The sequence below is a fragment of the Prosopis cineraria genome, unplaced genomic scaffold (assembly GCF_029017545.1).
Source record: "Prosopis cineraria cultivar Desert tree isolate PC_DT_omini unplaced genomic scaffold, ASM2901754v1 PC8, whole genome shotgun sequence".
Classification (NCBI taxonomy): Eukaryota; Viridiplantae; Streptophyta; class Magnoliopsida; order Fabales; family Fabaceae; genus Prosopis; species Prosopis cineraria.
In genome coordinates this window covers 3855429-3874550 of record NW_026555339.1, presented here as the reverse complement: position 1 = coordinate 3874550, position 19122 = coordinate 3855429, and the positions used below count along the sequence as shown (strand labels likewise).

General features: G+C 33.5%; 1 protein-coding gene, 1 long non-coding RNA gene and 2 other non-coding genes across 8 annotated transcripts; 2 read left to right on the top strand and 2 right to left on the bottom strand.

Annotated features, from left to right (window-relative positions):
• Positions 1 to 9730: 9730 nt before the first annotated feature.
• On the top strand, positions 9731 to 9842 carry LOC129319124 (small nucleolar RNA Z103). Its single transcript, XR_008595435.1, has one exon. It is a non-coding gene; the product is annotated as a small nucleolar RNA Z103 (small nucleolar RNA).
• Positions 9843 to 10063: 221 nt separating this feature from the next.
• LOC129319123 (small nucleolar RNA Z103) lies at positions 10064 to 10158 on the top strand. Its single transcript, XR_008595434.1, has one exon. It is a non-coding gene; the product is annotated as a small nucleolar RNA Z103 (small nucleolar RNA).
• Positions 10159 to 12682: 2524 nt separating this feature from the next.
• LOC129318975 (protein SET DOMAIN GROUP 40) lies at positions 12683 to 16843 on the bottom strand. 5 transcript variants are annotated; one of them, XM_054963999.1, is made up of 7 exons: positions 16657 to 16843; positions 16384 to 16561; positions 15960 to 16107; positions 15544 to 15675; positions 15275 to 15415; positions 14425 to 14721; positions 12683 to 13507 (listed from the first exon to the last, which is right to left on the bottom strand). In XM_054963999.1, the coding sequence occupies exons 2-7, from the start codon at positions 16536 to 16538 to the stop codon at positions 12845 to 12847; spliced, it is 1536 nt and encodes a 511-aa protein (XP_054819974.1). In that variant the 5' UTR covers positions 16539 to 16561; positions 16657 to 16843; the 3' UTR covers positions 12683 to 12844. The 5 variants fall into 5 exon arrangements, with proteins under 5 accessions (XP_054819974.1, XP_054819973.1, XP_054819977.1 ...); XM_054963998.1 differs by having other exon boundaries at positions 16384 to 16842; XM_054964002.1 differs by lacking the exon at positions 16657 to 16843 and having other exon boundaries at positions 15960 to 16117; positions 16384 to 16510.
• Positions 16844 to 18074: 1231 nt separating this feature from the next.
• Positions 18075 to 18621, bottom strand: LOC129317140 (uncharacterized). The gene is made up of 2 exons (XR_008594950.1): positions 18493 to 18621; positions 18075 to 18355 (listed from the first exon to the last, which is right to left on the bottom strand). It is a non-coding gene; the product is annotated as an uncharacterized LOC129317140 (long non-coding RNA).
• Positions 18622 to 19122: the final 501 nt, after the last annotated feature.

Genomic DNA, 19122 nt, shown 5'->3' with positions numbered 1-19122 from the left:
TAAAATCAAAATTATCTTCAACAATTGCTCATTATACGCAAAATAGTGTATGACTTTAAGAAACAAAGAAATAAAAATCAAACTTAAGTTGATTAATACTCCTTCATGCTAAAAGACAAACTTGAATCTAACTTATCACTTAATCCAATAATCTCAACAATTTTTCAAATGTTAGAACCAAAAAATTATGGAAAAGTATCATAACTAAATCAATCTTATTTGTGAAAGCAAATAAACACATGTTGGAACATTTTAAGATGTTTAAATAAACAGTCCCAAACGAGATCTTGAAACAAAGCCAAACCTATGATAACTCCGAATCTCTATTATTCAAATAATCACATATAATTCTTGCCACCATCAAGATTAACCTACACTATAGCCTTAAAAAATCCATCAAACTAAAACAAAAGGGGTTGTTCAAATCTATTTTAAAAAAAAAAACAACAAAATTTCTGTCAAGCTACATATTGCAATATGAAGCTAAACACATGACATCTAAAACCCAAAAATCTATTTCCTCTGGACCGCACATACAAGCACACACTAACTCAAGCTTATATATCACAAAGCGACTCTAAATAACACTTTAATCTTGACAGAAGTAGGATGCAAGTAAATGTAATTATATAATCAAAATCTTGGAAGATCCCCAACAAAATGCTAGCTATTAGACTGTGAAACCAAACTTCAGTCATAATCAGAAGCATAGTTTGAGACTAAATTTCATCCACTGCATAGCAAGGCAAATAAATCATACGAACAAATTATATAATCCAGCATGGTTCTTACAGCCGTAAGCAAGAATCAATCTCACGATAAAACCTTATTTTCATCACCTAATCATACATCCAACCAAGTCTGTATCCTAAAATAAAAAAATACTATTCAAATAATGCAGACTAATCTCTTTTGAAGTTAGGCTCACAGACAAGAGTAGTACATTTCAAGACCAATTAAACTTTACAAAGTCGTGCGAGAGGCTTAGTTTGAAATCAGAAACCAGAACTTAAAGCTTGGGAATTGATCCCGAAGTTGTTACCGAAATGAGTGTCTTCTTCACCTTCAATCTCTTCTTCGATTGCTTCCTCTACTTCTGCCCCGATCACTCTCTGATTCTCGGTCCTTCTCAGGCTCTCGATCCTTTCCAACTCTCGAACTTAGCTCTCAGTTCTTTCTCCAGAAATCTTCTTCTCGGTTATCTCTCCCAAAAATCCTGATTTCCTTTTTTTTTTTCTTCCCTTCTCAAATTCTCGATCTCTTTTCCATACTTAATCAAAAAATACTCAAAGATCTCCCTCAAAAAAATTCCCTCCAATCCCAGCTCCGGTTTTCTCCCTCAACATTCTTTCTACTCCAGAAATCTCCCTTCGAATCTTGATCTCTCCCCAGACAAATCCTCTCCTCCCTTGCTTCTTTCGATCACAGGCTTTTTATAGAAAGTAGAAGGGAAGGACGATTACTCACCGCTACACACTTCAGTCTCAGATCACCGTCCCTGCCTCTTGCTTTTTTCCTTCCCTTCCGCTGCGTTGCCGTCTCTGAGTGCTGTCTACCGTGTTCTCTCTTATGTGTTTCTCTTTTGCTTTTCTTCTGTGTTTCGTGTGCTCTCTCTTTTTTTTCTTTTCTTCTCTGCGTCTGTGACTAAGTCTCTCAGGGCTGCTCTCTGTGTGTTTTTCGGCATGTGCTTCTGGTCTTCTGGTATACGCTTGCTGCTCTGCTGTCTCTTTTTTTGCTGCGCACACGTCTTTTCGCGTTCAGATGAATTGAAGGCTTACGGGTCACGATCCTTTATTATATTTTTTTATTTTTTAATTATAATTTTTTATTTTTTTAGTAAGTATATATAAATATAAATATTTTAAGGAAACCAACCACATTTAAAAATTTTTTAAAAGGATTTAATTTTTAAAAAATTGATCCTCAATTTTTTAATTATTAAGATGATTTAGTGTAAAGATTTTAAAGAATTTAAGCAATATTTTCTCTTTTATTTTCAAAATTAATTCTGAAAATAAATTAAATTTATTTATCTTCTTTATGTTATTATTATTATTTTTAAAATATAATCTTAAAAAGAATTAAATTTTATCTTTGTATTTTTATATTTTTAATTGTTTTAGTAAATCAGAAAAAATAAAATTCTAACTAATAAGAGATTATTTAGATTAAAATAAAATTAAACCCTATTAATTAATTTTTTTATTTTATCTATATTATTAAAATTTTATTTTTTTATTTTATTTTATTATTTTTTATTAAAAAAAATTTAAATAAAATATAGTGTTCACAATCACAACAATGAATGACAATGTTCAAAAATGTTAGATCCATATCAATTGATTGTGACGACTTCTATTAATGCACCATATGGAGGAAGTCCTGTGTCTTCTTTTTGCCTTTTGGATGTATATTTTGCATGCTCAGAGTGATGAATTATAGCACAGAGCATTCAAAAGTGATTCAGCATACAAAAAGTCCTAGGTTTAGACTTTTGGCTGTGAGAAATACCTGTCATGATAAATGACAAACCTGGATCGCTGAAGGGTAACCATGCCTTGTTAAAGATATTACTATAACCTTGATGATCTTTATGGTTAGATTTGTATGCTGTGGTTATGCAGAGTATCACTGACAACCTAACTTGATGTAGAATATGCAAGCTGAACAATTTTCAAGCATGGTGACAGGACCCCATTGCAGGTCAATGGGTAGACGCATTTATTCGTTGATTTAAAAAGGATCTCAAACTTCCTATATATTTTGTCACCTTCCTGTATAGTCTGCATACTATGTCCCTCCCATAATGATTCACATGGTGACAATCAACAATGGATTGCTTGTACGCAAGTTACTTGAAAAGACTGCCTTGTTGATGAAAATTCTGCAAATCAAGGATTATGAAATAGGAAGCTGAATAGATCGCATCAGGTTGTAGAGTTGGCATGCAAGCTTTTCCTGAATTCTACTATGTGGCAAGGTATATTGTTGCTTTGCAGGCTTTATATATACCATTGACTTTCAGAGGATCCCATTCCTCCATATGTTCTGCATGCGTTGCAAGTATGTACAGTCTGCATGCTCATCCTATAAACTCACATAAAAAATAACAATGTATGCTTGGAAATATATGACTTGGAAAGACTGCCTTTTTCATGTATATTCTGCATGCCAAGGAGTATGAAATAGAAACCTCAATACATGACAGGCTTTTTATGATACTCGCATAAAGAAATTAGACAGTAAGTGCAGGCTTAATAACATGTACATAAAAAACATGCAAAATTTAATTAACAACATGTACACAAAAAATAAGAACACATTGGCCTCAAGCATAAAAATAGACATCATATATGAAGTTTAATTAAAAATAATAAATTTCTGTGATTATATAATTAAATAATAATTAACATTTCAAGAAGTGTAATATGACGGTGTGTCTTTTAGTAGTGTAATATGGCTTCAAAAAGTCTTGCACTAAAGTAGATTGGGTTACATCATACATAAACATTTCAACAAAGGATCTTCATAATTCTGAGATTCATAACCTTTAAATTGCTTTTAACCATAGTGTAAACAATATACATTCTTTTATCCAATCGTGCATAGAAGGCACATAAAAATAGAGGCCTGCAATTGACAGGACTAATCAGCAAAATAAGTCTAATGTGAGGGAAGATAACACAAGACAAGTCACTCCTTTTTCCTAAAAGGAAGCCTGGTCTGAAATAGAAAAAATTTCCATCCATATTCGCTTCTTGACTCTCTTCTCAATGTTGGAACTAATTATTTTTTTATAAACTTTAAAAGGGCAAAATAAGTTTGTGCACATGGCAAGTGATTTGGGAAGAAGACAAAATAAGGAAAAGACAAACCTGTACAATTGCAGGCTCCTTTTTAAACTGCTTTTAAACATAGTATAAACTAATAGGCTTTAATTTCCAACTTAGTTACTGACATGATTTTTTTTAAATTGAAGTAGTAACGATTGCAAGCAAAGTTTTGTTGATTCTAACCTATTATTACCTTACATATGAAAACAGCAAAGTCCCATTAGCCGAACTTGTGAAGCCATATTGCTTACCTTAGCATTTTTCGGATGCTGCCACTGTATCATACCTTGGACTGCCACCTTTATATGAAAAGGAAGGGAAAAGGCAATGCTGTTAAATTGAACTCTATTGGAGAAAAATTCACACAGCTCCACCATTCTAAACTATGAGTCAGTCAATCTATTTCAAGCATGAAATAGAAACGTCAATAGATGGCAGGTCTGTTATGAAACATGCACAAAAAATAATATAGTAAATGTAGGTTTAATAACATCTACATAATAAAATGCAGATTTAATAACGTATATAATGAATTATATATCATGTTAGAGTATAAATAATAAATTACTGTCATTATATAATGATATAAATTATATGACTTATACAATTATGAAGATGCACAGATCACCCATATGATAGTGTTGGCACAAATCACAAACATCTCCATGTCCTGGTAATCCTTGAATTAATATTAACATTAACATCAGTTCTCATAAAAAATTCTCAAAACTAAGAAAGTGTTAAATATGACCCATGTTCTTAAAGTACCTACTTTCGACCACTTTGCTTTTATTCATAGATTTCAGAATAAATGATGCATAATTTTTGAAGTGGCTACACTTTTATTTGCTCACCGTTTATTGCTTTAATGCATCAATTTGTTAAGTGGCTATACTTACTGATAATTTATTTTAATCAATATGCTTTCGAATTTCGATCACATGAGAACAAAGGCTGTCAATAATATTTAACTTTATAAAATTACCCACACTTGCATCTCTTAGAGAATTCTAGTTCAGTTTCCTCTAAATCATCATTTTCAACTCTTTCAAGTCCCTTCATTTTATTAATAAATGGTCCATTATTTGCAAATAATGAATGAATTCCATCCTTATCTGGCTACAATTCACCTCATCTCTCTGATAAAAAGGACAGAGGACTTCCTAATCTTGAGGATGAAATGGTCTGTGTTGATCTTCTTTAGCATGTACTTTCATCCCTTCGTTTATTAATTTATCTCCACGTCTGATCCAATTTTAAAATACAATTTGCTTATTAAGTAATTGTTGGAATCGGGTGTCTTCACACATAAAAGTCTATATTTTTGTATCAACCCCATAATTAATTTCTTTAGCTTTTTTATCATTATTTGTTAGTTGATGGGCCTTTTATAATGATCCATAAATTGCTTTCATTTCTTGAGTCAACTTAGTGAAGTTGACATATCACTACCTTAAAATTCATTAAAGCTGAAGAATTCATTAAGCAACATATGTGAATGTACTTTACATGAAATCTATTCCATTTTATCATTTCTTGCATTCATGGATTAATAGAGGTATGAAATTCAAAAAACATAATAGAGGTATGTCTCGTAGGAATGATTGCACACCAAGTTTACATAACCCAAAATCTTACAAAGGTATGATTTCTTCTGTTTCAGTGTTAGCAAAGTTATGCACATCATAAATGAAAGCGTAGGTTATTTCATGTCTCACACTTATACTTCTTTTAATTAAAATAGGCATACCAGTAATTGTCCATTTTTCAAGTGACACCTACAAAGAAAAATAATTAAGAAGAGACATCATCACATAAGAAACTCAAAACTACTAAACATAGAGAATTTCAGGACCCTATGCTGCCATTGAAGTTTGAACACCCAAAAATGGAAGCAAAAGAAGAAGAAGGAAAAAAAAACACAGAAACAGAGAAAATGCTAAGCTTGAACAGGGTATGACTTGAGTATGTTCCCAAATAGAGCTTAAAAGCCAAGAAAGTATAATATGACAGTAATTTCTTTAGAAAGCAATTGCAATCTTATTTGAGTCCACCTTTGACTTTTCAGAAAATTTCAAAAATTACAACCATTTTTCAATTGAAAAAATGATCGGTCTATTACCTTGGCAGACTCCTTTTGATTTTTTTGCAGAAGTTCATCAACTTCTTCAATTGATTCAACAGTAACAGGTGGCCCTTCAAAACTCATATGATTGATTACATTCTAGCAGCTTCTCCTTGTCAAAATCATAGCCAAGTTCTGCACATTTACATGAGATAACAATTTTAAACATAACGCTTACTCAAATATAACCGAGTTCTCTAAAGCTCGGGCAGTCTATCACCGATTTTGAACCCAGAATTCAGATATTATCTGAGAAAAGCAAAAATATCATATAAGGACCATTACCTCGATGCGCGTTCATACGTTTCTCAAAAAGTCGAACGGGGTCCGACCCTTCTAAACTGGCGGCGTACATTATGGACCTGCGCACCCAAAACTTAAATAAAGAACAGGAATACTAGGGACGTTTCACAAAAAAGGGCTGGAATGAAGAATTCACAGAACAAGTTCTCTAGCAGCTCTAGGACTGCAAAACCTCCCACTTTCATCAATCTTCAGCAACATTTCTCAAGCAGATATTTTCGATGAAGAATCATTGGTTCAACTTCACTTTAACAATAGATGAGTTAATATACGTTTCAATATGAAAGTTATGAGTATTGTCACCTATTGATCGAATACCATGAGGTTGATGGATCGTGCACGCTTCGGATAACCAAGAACGAGCTCATAGACTTCTTCACCAATGCGAGCATACATCTGATCTCCCTTCACGAGTATACGCTAGATAATTGTTGAGTAGATCAAAATGGTTTTCGTCTAATGCATTATCGTCATAGGCATCCATCCTGAGTTGGACGAATCAAAAACACAGGAGGTTGGAGAAGGAGATGGAACGGGTGACAAAGGAGTGGTAAAACCCTAGGATGAAAAGAAGAGTTTTATGGAGAAGATTAAGCACAAAAATCATGCTCTTACTGAAGCCCCTCACTCTTTGATAGCAAGAATGGCAACAGATTGAAAGAACACGGCGTCCTAGGGTGGTGGAAGTGATAGTGGTTTAGGGAGGATTTGTCGAGTGAAAAGAGATCAAAATAATTCGTCGGTGGGGGCTAGACAATTGAAAGCGGGTTTGCAACTAAACCCAGTGTGTCATTTATCATTAAGCTCTGCTAGTTTAAATTATCAAGAAAAGTGAACATCCTCCTTTATATTCTTTTCGAAATAATGATCTATGAACTCAATTAGTCTCATGACTCATGCTTTTGCTCTTACATCTCCTCGATGATTTAGTGCCAACAAGTAGCCAGCTAGGGCATGCATTTTTGCCACTTTTCCACTTGACTTTGAAGATATAACCTTGGTAACAAAGCTGAGTCCGTTTCCAATTGAAGAACGTTGTACTAAATGAGGTATTTTGCTGTCAAATGCTACAAAATCTGCTTCTAATGCATTTTCGTCATTTGCCCTGCAATATGAGATCAGTGATAGATACGGACACAGGCCTTGCGCACATGTCTTGCAGCTGGTAAAAATAAGATCATTAGGGAAGACCTTTATCTTCAAGTGGTGCAAAGCTTGAAATTTTACTAGAGGCATGGTTAGATTTTTAAGATAACATTATCAACGGATCAATCCTTCTACCTCTACTTCTTGAGAAACAGAGAAGAAAAGCATGTCTGAGTAAAGTTAATATCTTTCACCAAATTCTGTCAATACTTCATATCATACTTTCCAACTGCTATACATTACTAAAAGTTTGTCTTGGAATATACTGTTTGAAATTTTCACCTTGTTGTGTATCATACAGTGTGATTAGAAGATAGGCTTCCTTTTCTTTTGCTCTTTCTTTCCAAGACAAAAAATGATCAAAAAGAAAAGGAAGCATATCAATTTTCATATCACACCATTTCTTTGAGTTTCAAGTAGCTAGTGGAGGAGATGCCCTCATTGGAGAGATCCAAATAGCTGACTTATGCAAATTCCCAGAATGCTTGATTTGGCCTCACCGCAAAGGCAACACACGGTGGATACACAACATCTTCCTACAAGTTTCATAGCACAACAAATCAATGGCCTGTTATGCCATCTTGGAGTCATAATGTTGCATAATATACACAAGTGATTGCAAATCAAGAGGACTTAAACTTGTGTGGATCTCAGGATGGGACCAAAAAAGCCACCCATTACTTCGTTTATGTCACTTATGTCACCGATAGTCAGCTCCATTTCTTCCATAAAATGTTGAGGTTTCACGATCCTTTTACCCTTCTCAAGGTACTTAGCAAAACAGCTTGTCATGTGGTATCTATTTTGCGTCAATGCATCCGACATGCTGTCTATTGGAGAACCTGAGCATTTTAATGGTGTCGCAAAAGCCATTTCAACACACAGAAGTTCTAAAGAGGTGAGATAAAGAATTTGAAAGCCAAAAAGAAGATAATATTGGATTTTCTTCTCAGTATGATGAGATGTGGTTCAATTTACATGCAGGGCTATAAGGGTGCTATGTGATGACATTAGTTGAATCTTCAGCGAAAAGTTGGAAAAAAGAATAATTTATGAGGGAAGAAGAAGAAAAGAATATTGTCCATTCATGACAAGTGAATCTGAACCTAAAGAGAAAAAGCATATTCTAATAGTGCTTCTAACGTGGAATAATAGGTATCATTTTTTCCCCTTCCTCATGTGTCTTGGGATAGAATTGTTTCTGGGCATGATGAGCTCTGTCCTATGCCCTCAATCAAGAAATCAAGAGGGATCTTGTACATCTCTGTTCTCATAAAGTTCTTAAATTTTATAGGGTTCTTAAAATTCTGAAAAGGAACATGATTTATACAGATAACTATACATGTTCAGATGTGTGAAAATGTAGAGTGGTTGAGTTAAAGGGATTCACAAACTTCGGTCAACCACATATGATTCATTATTTTTTTATCTTCTAGAAGTCACTTTAGACAAGGCCATGCCTATAATTGGAGTGTGTGCTATCTAATTGTATAAAGCTAAAAGAGTATGGGGTAAAAGAAAAAAAAAATTGCCTAATATGTAAAATTTAACTCACAATGGTATTGATTTGAAGAACATCTCGCCCTATGCCCTAAAGCAAAAATAGATGTTTTCGTTTTAAATTTTGGATGACTAAACATACAGTAATAATGATTATAATATCGTTGCAAAATATATAATTTATAACAATAAACTATTTATACGGATACGACTGACCTCAAACAAATAAAATTAAAGGAAAAAATTTAAATATTTTATTTTGGAAAGTCTGATATTCAAGATCATAAACTTATGTTGGCCAAAAAAAAGATCATGAACTTATAATAATATCTGACAATTTGTTGGTCAAAAAGTCAACATAAAGCCCTCTACAATATGGGCCTTTAGATCCTTATGAAGATTACATGTACGTGTCATAATCTCAACCGTCATTCTGAATACCCTCCCAAGTTAGGGTTTTCTTCATTTTTGCGCACCCCTCAGATTGCGGCCTCGTCGGCGGATTCTATCTCTATAAATAGCTCTCATTCCTTCCATTCACCATCTCGTCTTCTATCGAATGATCTACTTCCGCTGCCTAAGCGTATAGGGTTAGCTTTAGAGCTGTGTTTCGTTAATGTGTCAAAGCACGCGTGTTTCTCTTATCGCCAGTGCTCGGTACTACATTGTCGTCATTACTGTTTTGCTTCACTTATCTTCAGGCGTCAGATTTTAAACTATTCTCTGTTAATCTAAACTCTCTTTTCAAACTGAGGGAAACGAGTTCTTGTAGATTTAGCTTATGTGTGGTTGCTGATTTCAACTTGAAGTCTCTAGAGTTGGAAGAGATATGACGATACTTTCCCCATATGATCGAAGTTGATTCCAACTTTGCTATTTAGATAATTCATTCCCCGTTAAGGGGATTGAGTTTCCAAGCCAGGACTCTGATCTTTACGCCAACTCAATCTTAATATCAGTAGTGTTTTCCTCTCAATTTGTTTGACGTGGAAGGTAGATCAAGTGTGTGTGTGTGTTCTCGAAACATTGTGTTTATCTGTTAAGAATCCCATTGGTTTTAAGCAATTAAGAGAATCAAAATCTGTAGGTTTTTTTTTTCCCTGCTTTCAAGTTTATTAAGTGAAAATTCATCACTTAGGAGAAGTAGGTTAAAGAGATGGAGGTGATGATTATTTCCCCAGATGATCGACGCTGATTATACTGAGCGATTTTTCTCTTTTTGAGATATCAAGCCAATTGAATCTGATCCATCTCTATAAACCAAATTACCTTAGATGATGAAATGATTAGGCGGTGATTCGATTACTTCTGGAGATTATTAATGCAGATTAACCAGGTCTTGCCCCCAGAAGAGGCCCATTAATAATGTTATGACTTTATTTTTTACGATTTATAAACTTCGATCAATAGGTTGATTATTTTATTTAATCACTTCAGATTATCAAACTCCTACTAGTTAAGGACCAGGTTTTGTACTTTGCTTGCCTTGTACCAAAAAGGAGAGAATATACGCTCTTTATAAGACATTTTTTTTATAAAATTATAAATTTCTATAAAATTAATTAAATACAGCTTTGAATCTTTATTTAATAATAGGAAATATACTTAAAAATAAAATAATGAGGACTAATTTTAAAATAAATTTATTAATGAATCATTACTGATTTACTTCTAAAAAAATTATTTTAAAAAATATTTTATATTAGAGAACATGAAATGATTTCGAAGTATATTATAAAATGGGGAGGTAGTATATATATATATATATATTTTTTTTTTTTTTGGCCTGAAGGGTAGTTTATTTTAACAATGGGGAGGCATGTAAAGATATGGATATTCTAACAATGAGATATACATATATAACAAAGTTTGATTTCAAAATTTTGTTAAATTATTTATTTTTATTAAAATATTTTAACCTAATAATATAAAGTTAAATTTGATTTATTAATAATTTTTTGAAAAAAAATAGATCTGGTTTGATGTGATTTTTATTAAAAAGCTAAGGTACATTTTTATTTTTAAAATATTTGCAAAGCAGCACTCAACAATTTAAAATATTAGTTGTAACGTTATTACTCTTAAAGTTTAAAACATGTAGTAATTTAGCCCTTAATGTTAAGAGAAGCTAGACGCCAGTTAATGGGGTAGTGTGAGACATACATGCACATACATGTTTAGATGGCGTACACTTAGCATCTAAGTGGCAAGTCAAAAACGGGGAAAAACTACAACACCGAAGAGAGGGGTCTCTTTATCTTTTTTCCCTCATTTCCTTTCATTTTTTTAATTCTCACTATTTAAATTATTTTATTAAATAATTTTTTTTAAATGATAAAATTAATAAATGGTGAGGATAAGGGAAATGAAACCATAAAAACAGTGGAGATGGAAGGAAAAGAATGAAGAATCGGCTTCGTTCATGGTGGCTCAAGCTTAATAATACTAAGAGAGCAAGGAAGCGCAAACTAAGCCATAAATTTTCCTAATTTCTTCCCCAAAATTCGTCAGAAACACCATCAAAATGCCAGAACAGAGGAGCCAAAACCAGATCAAGAAGAACAAGGCTGAGAAATCCTCACTTTGGAAAGCAGAGGAAGATGGTGATGAAGAAGATATCGGCAAGCATCGAGATGCAGAGATATTAGGCATAATTCTGGGAAAGAGAATTGCGCTTGAGGATTTGGTGAATCTGAGATTTGTTTGTTTTGAGTTTCATCTTGTGGGTTTGCTTCAGAAGTTGTTGATTTCGATGAACCTAAGGCTTCCTTCAAGATTTCAATCGCTCTCTGAACTTTCTACCTCCATTCTGAACCCTTTCGATCAGTCCTAATCTGGCTCTCTTTCACTCTCCCCACCGGTCCTTTTGCACCCAAACGGCACATGATCTGGGTGATGGCACACATATCAGAGATGGGTCGAAAAGGCATGAGCATGATCTAAATGAGTAGAATGTTGGCGGTCTGATGGCTCACAAGTAAGCGAATGGAAGAAATGAATAGAAGAATGAAAATGACATACATGAGAGAGAGAGAGAGAAGAGAGTCAAATCCACATGGCATGCCACGTCTGTAATAAGAAGTTAATTTACCTTCTCCCACATCATACCCAACCGTCAAAGTTTATGTATTTAACATCAGGAATAACATTGTTCCGTTTTAATTATTTTAAAAATAATATTGCCACCTCCAATAATTTAAAGTGCCACTGTTAACTGCTCATTTGTAAATATTTTAAAAGTAAAAATGTATCTTTCATTATTTAAAAAAAATAAATACCATGGCTACAATTCAGGAAAGAATTTTGTTTTCAATCAACCATTCTTCAAAATTATTTTAATTAGTAATATGGTTCAATTGAAGGAAGCAATTTCTTCCACAAATCTGCATCTTGAACATAAAATCTGCTTCCCAATTAAAATATTCTAAAATGTCAAAAAAAGATGACCACATCAAGCAAATTTAGTGATTAAAAAAAAAAAACTATCATGTCAATAAAACACCCAACAAATACTAAGACTCTGAGATGCCAGTTCAAAGCTAAGAAGGTTATTATATCCATAATATTAAAAACTAGATTACCCCGTCCAACTGAACCACCGTAACCAATAAGCTATTGTCTCGATTATTTAATACATTTTGGTTGATTTAATAAAATATTATTTATAACTGATTTGCTAACGACTTGACTATAATTTTAGTCATTAATTTTTGAATCAATACCTTAAGTAAGGTATAAACTTAATAAATAATCAATAAAAGCTTAAGAAAACGAATTTGTCAACAGATCACATCTTTGAAACGCCCATTGATCTGCCCAAAAAATTTTCCATCGGTGAGAGTTTCACTAACTTCTATAGTTACATGCATCGTCTCTAATGAATAGATAACATTTGCCATGCCTTTCTTTTGATCTTTTTTTATGCAAAAGATGAACCTTAGGCTACACTTCGTTCAATCTTTTTCATTTCAGCATTATATGTCTGGAGAGACTCAAGTATTTCATTGCAATAAGAGATACAGTTCCCAAGGGCTTTCTTATACTTGAGCCGCCATAGAACAGCCAATTTCCACTTGGCCATGGACCTTCTAGCTTTTCTCGATACAAGCATGTCTGTTAAACCATGGCCATCCTGCACATTATTAGCTTCCAAAAAGGCACAAATCTCATCCCGAGAAGACAACATTTTGGTGATTTCCATGAAACCACAAAAATCTTGAATATTATCCATTGCATTCAGGAGTATTGCGTCTTCATCAGTCAATGTCGGTAAACTCTTCAACGCAGAATCGCAAGTCTTTGACAGCCATTTCATGACAACAATTTCATTGTCTACAGATAACTGAGAACCGGAATACACGAGATGGCCAACAGACTTACGCTTATTTTTGGGGGTTGCCCACAACCTCAATGCAGACAGTAATGCGAAGGAAGGCTTCCCATCATGGCCAACATAGAGCGACTCTTTCGGCCATGAACTGGAAGAGTATACAGCAGATTCAAGAGGAATAAAGATTTTGTCGTTTGGATTTTCTTGTAGGAGAAACCCGTAGTGTTCAAGAAGCTCTAAATTTGTGTACAGTCCGTAGCACAATAAAACCTGGAGGAAACAAGGTGACATTTAGTTTCAAATTTGCTTACCAATAGAAAGAATACAAAAAAACTTAGTACTTCTACACTCTATTGCAATTGATTAATGTAAATGCCCCATTAGTAAGGCAAGGTTAATCATTATTGTAATTTCCATAGTTTACATCCCAAAGACAAGTAACAATTAATGCTTCATACTTAAATCTTAGCTTCGAGCAGCAGTAACGAATTGGTCAATGATTATAATGACTTGACGAAGTTGACAATATTTACATTAAGTCAAGGAGAAGTTCCTTAAATATGACACTGGAGGAGGCTGGCATGAACTAGCCACGCTACTGTAGAGACAGTGAAATAGATGTATTCTGCATTAGGGTGCAATATTAACACTTTCTCTTCTAAGATTCTGTTATGTAATTATAATAAATAAGAAAATAACTAAGATTTAATTAGGGTTTAAATGAATTTAAATTACTTAAATAGATTTAGATATGATTTATTATTTAAATAGGATTTAGATAGGATTTCATATTTAATTATATTATTATTATATTGGTAGGATTTCGATAGATTAGAATATATACATATATTCATATGATAATAATGCCTATAAATAAGAGGCATAAGAGTACCTAATTTTAGACTTTGATTTCCAATGAAAATTATATATTTGGATTTGCTCTATTTATCTCTCTATTTCGTATCTCTATCTCCCCTCTCTTTCTCTCTCTTTCCAATCTAAATTCTATGACAGATTCTGTGTGATTTTACCTACTTTTTTCTTTTGGATTTTTTCTTTCTTCCTTTCTTTTCTTTTTTTTTTTTGGTTTTGGGGTGGATCGCAAGTTTGGGAACAACTCCGATTGCTGAAAGCAACCCAAATGTCCTAGTACAATATTGAAAATGCAGCAAAGAATAATGTAATACCTGCTCTCCTTGCTTGTAATTTTCCCTAGCATAAAAGCAATATGAATTCAAATCTTCCTCAAACCCACCATCTGTTAGCCTCTGGAAATGAGAATCGAGCTCTTCTGCATCTAACATTACTACTGTATTGTCTACATTTGAGTCAGGAGAGACATGGAAGGAAGAGTTGGATACTAGAATCTCCTTATCTTCCGGATCAGATGGCTCCCTTCCAGGTGCGTCATAATTAAACAAGTCACCGACAGGGCATAAACACCCAGCTTCATCCCATGATACATGCAACGTCCGGGAGGATATCTAGATTTTGAAAATTTCAATGTGAAGGAACGAGAAGGGGTGATAAAACAATTTAAATGGACTGTAATTTACACTAAAAAGCTAACACAAACCTAAAAACTCCAATTAATGAAGACAGTTATCGATCAATAACAATTAACATACTGCACAACTTCAATAAAAATCATTTCTAATAGATGAAAGAGAGCAGAGAGAGAAACACTTCTAAATTAGTGGGTTGTAATTTTCATCTCACAGCTTGGTCTAACAGACAAAGACAAGCACATACGAACCATTACATACGAGGCCAGTTATCAGCCAATAATCTCCCTTCCAATAAGTGGAATGATATATAAAGTATAGCTTTAAACAAGCAATATAAATTCCACTTCGACAATATATCCATATCAGTAAAATTTTATTCACAAACACCTGCTATTTCAGCAAAAAATAACACCAAATATGTAATACCATTTGTAGTCTATACAAGCATATGATAAAAGAAATTGAATGATTATAATTGAAATAATTTAACACCAATAGGCCCCTCCTTTCATAGGCAAGATTTTCTCACCGTTGCAGTAGCCCAAAGCCATGCATTGAACGTTAAAAGTTGGGACTTGAGTTTGATTTCTTCCATTAAAGCATTGGCTTCTTTCCACTCTGATTTGGCCTTTAATATAGCCTTTTCTGCGACCCACCGAGCCTCATCCACCTAATAGCAACATGATAAAGATCATTTCTAACATATACTAACAAAAATGGAATATTGACATAAATGGAGAATAAATATGCTATAATCTAACCTAATGAGCATCTAAAGTTTCAAGACAGAAACTGAACTTGAAGAGCTTGTTTCTCAAATTCACCAAATGTAGCTAGTATGTCATAAGCACGCGGCAAATGCATGAGGTAAGGATGCCACTTTGAAGATTTTCCTTTGCCCGTTTCATATAATAAGCAAACGGTCAATATCTGCATTACACAAGCTCAAGCAACACCCAAAACAAAAAAATTGTATAAAGGATTCTAATAGTAAACAATATTTAGCAATATTTGAGAGAGAGATTGTTTACTAACTAAAGGAAAGCTATAACTTAATTTGACGGAAGAGACAGCGGGTGGAACAGTTCTACTACAACCTACTACTAGTCATATTTGTTTCCTTTTATAAATATTTATACCATGCCTGAAGTTCTAAACTTCCCTTCTATCCCACGATAATGAAAAAAGATAAATAACAAGATTTAGAAAGAAACCTGGGCGGATGAGAGATAAGGGTGGTTATTAACAGCAATGGAGAGTTTCTTATCGTCCATGACATTCTCTGATGTCATTAACGCAGATTTTGGAACTCTGAGGATCAGTTCTCCCCTCCTAAGATCCCGTACAGCACTCAAACCTCTACTGCAGAGTTCTCCGAATCATATAAAACCGACAGTAATAGCAAGTCAGAAGCATCAACATCTGAATTGTCCTTCTCTATCATATCTGGTTGAATGATTGCCATTGAATCACAGGAAAATGTTTCTCTATCTTCTGTTTTTTTTTTTTTAATCAAGAACTGTTTTAATTTTAAATGAGTAGTGGGAAAAACTTAGAGTGATGAGGAAGACAATTAAATTCAAGTTCAGTAATTGACAAATGGCTAGCAAGGAGAAAATAAAAAAGAATAGGAGGTACCCGCCAGAATGAGGAAAATGAGAGACACGGAGAGAATAACCCAGGCAGGAAAGAGAATGTTGAGGCTGATCCGTGATTACTACGTCTGATATTCCAAGCTCTCCTGCCCATCTTAGGAAGCTTGCCAGACTTCGTATTTCTTCTTCTTCTTCCATCCTCTTTGAACAAAAACCCTAGTCTGGGGGAAAAAAAACTTTCTAATGCAACAATGTTTAACTGATTAAGCAAGCTTCTTTTCCCTTTCAGCCGAACGCCAACGTTGAAATCTTAGACCTGTGAATGGTGATGCGTTCGCTCGCTATATTTGCTTCCCAACCTTCTGGGTTTCAGTTTCACTTCGACCCTGGATTGAGGATTCATGCTTCACACATTTCCAGCTTCGAACACGAGGAGGAGGCTGGACTTGGACTTCGGACTAGGCCGAACCCATATCAAGAGCAAAGGCCCAACATTACAGAGCCCTTTTTTCATTTAAGCCCATTAAGATATGTACTTTAAAAGTGAAAAACACAACTTTAAATCCCTGCATTCTTTTCAGTATTTTGAATCTCTATATTTTTATTTTTTTATATTTTAAGTCTCTTCATAAATAATATTATAAGGACTTAAAACGTTAAAAAAAATAAAAGTATATGAACTCAAAAGACTGGGAAAAAATGCAAAGACATATAACGAAACTCGAATAAAATGTAGGGATTTAAAATTATATTTTTTTCTTTTAAAAGTTAAAAACTATGATCACATTTGGTTATTAGAAAGAAATAAAACAGAATGGAATAAAAAAAAGATAAAAATAAAATGATTAAAAGAAATAGTAAGCTACATTCATAAAAGAAGGGAATAATTTAGTTCCTGAAGTTAAAAATCATAATTTATAAAAATTTTAAAATGTGTGATGATACTCACATTTATAATATATATTAATAAATTTTATTATACTTACTACAAAAAAAATAATTTAATTCATTTTTATATTAATTTTTTATTTTATTTTATTTTATTTTATTCTACTAATCAAACGTGATCTTAATTCATTCTTTAAAGTCACAGGGAGCATTTCCTCTTTCCGTGGTCTTACTTGTTTGGTGAGCTTTTCTTTTAAATAAAACAGTTAAAATCTATCATAAAAATAAAGAGATACATAAAAATATTATAAAATAAAAAATAATTAAATAATGAATATTTTTTTAAAATAAGTGAAAATAAATCATAAAATTTGAAATTCGTTAACCACCCCCCGGGGGGTGGGACTGCCAAAGGTTTAAGTATCGGGTGCATTCAATGTACGATAAGTTTTCATTCCGTCTCCAAAAACCAAAATAACTGATCCTAAAAGACTGAGTAATTAACAATATAGTCGTCTTTGGCAAAAATAAAAAAGAAAAGAAAAACATCATCTTTCTGGGAGACCAGGAATAAAAATTTCATCATTCCGGAGCACTGATTGTCCAGAGAGCAGAGAACACGTCATAATTTTTCAAGAGTAGTAGTCATGCCACGTCCACTCCAATCTTTGCCTGTCGTCCGCCCGAATTGAAAGTAGATTGGCATTGTTTGCCAGGAGAGCACCCTCCTGGTTTTTTTTTTTTTTAACCTAAATATATATCCTCTTCATTCAATATTCATTGCTTTCATCATTAGATTCTTTGCAAAATTATTTTTTAGCCAGTCCTTAACAATTGATCTCCTGATTTATACAAACCGAACTATCATATAATGAACTCGTGTTATTCATATTTAGATGAATTAAGTTACTGACGGAAACAAAATAACAACGTTGCAAATATTGCATTGAGAAACAGAGTCAAATGACAGGGAGACCCAGAGAGGAGGAAGAATTCACAATTAAGGAGAACGACGCCGCGACCTGATGTACTCTTCTAAGGCCTCCACTTGCTCCTTGGAAGGAGGGGTTTGATTGTTCTTTATTGATCTGTGCACGTCGTACGTCGTCGATGCCAAGAACAGAACCCTAATCAGATTTAACCCACAATTTTCAGTCCAATTCCATCCTCATAATCATCGCAACAGCCAACAATTTAAATACTCATACTAGATCGGCAAACCAAATCAAACAATTGAACAGACTGAAAAGTATGAATCACAAACCCTGAGGCGAAGAGCACGATTTGGCCTGGAAATACATGTTTACCGAACATCCTCATCTTCTCTGCTTCTGGAATCTCGAGTTCTGCACTTCAACAGAGAATAGTAACATAACGACTCAGCAACCCAAACCATACGTTTTGTTTATTTTTCTTTTTCTTTTTTAAATTCCTTTTATTTTTCTGCTCTTTGCTTGTTCTGGGCTTCGCTGGACTTGGACTTGTTATAGGACTTCATATATTCAAAAAGCCCACAAGATTGGATCCTTCGCAATTGATTGAGGTTTCGTGGAGGTAGTTTGTTAGTTGGGTCAAGGTTCTCTCTGAGAATATTATGATGTGCGAGTTTGATCATTGCTTGCCAAATCCAAACAAAACGTGTTTCAGGAGATACCCATATCTACTGTCTGACACTGTTTTAAAAAAATTACCACTAATAAAGTATAATTGTGCATAATAAAAAAAAAATGCTTGCAGATCCAAAGATGAAATCGAAGACCCTGCTGGTATGACAGAAATTTTTTTATGAAATCAGAATTTGAATTGTAATGGAATTAAAATTTAAAAAAAAATGTTTGGTATAAGGATGAAATTTTAATATAATTTTATTTGATATAAATGTTTAAAATATGTA

Bases quoted from the DNA above. Each gene is read 5' to 3' on its own strand.
- LOC129318975 (XM_054963999.1), bottom strand. From the start codon at position 16,538: ATGGAAGAAGAAGAAGAAATACGAAGTCTGGCAAGCTTCCTAAGATGG. The intron at 15,676-15,959 runs GTTTCTTTCTAA...TGTGTAATGCAG, and splicing joins CTTATCTCTCATCCGCCCAG to ATATTGACCGTTTGCTTATT. The intron at 14,722-15,274 runs GTGAGAAAATCT...TTCAAAATCTAG, and splicing joins GGCTTTGGGCTACTGCAACG to ATATCCTCCCGGACGTTGCA.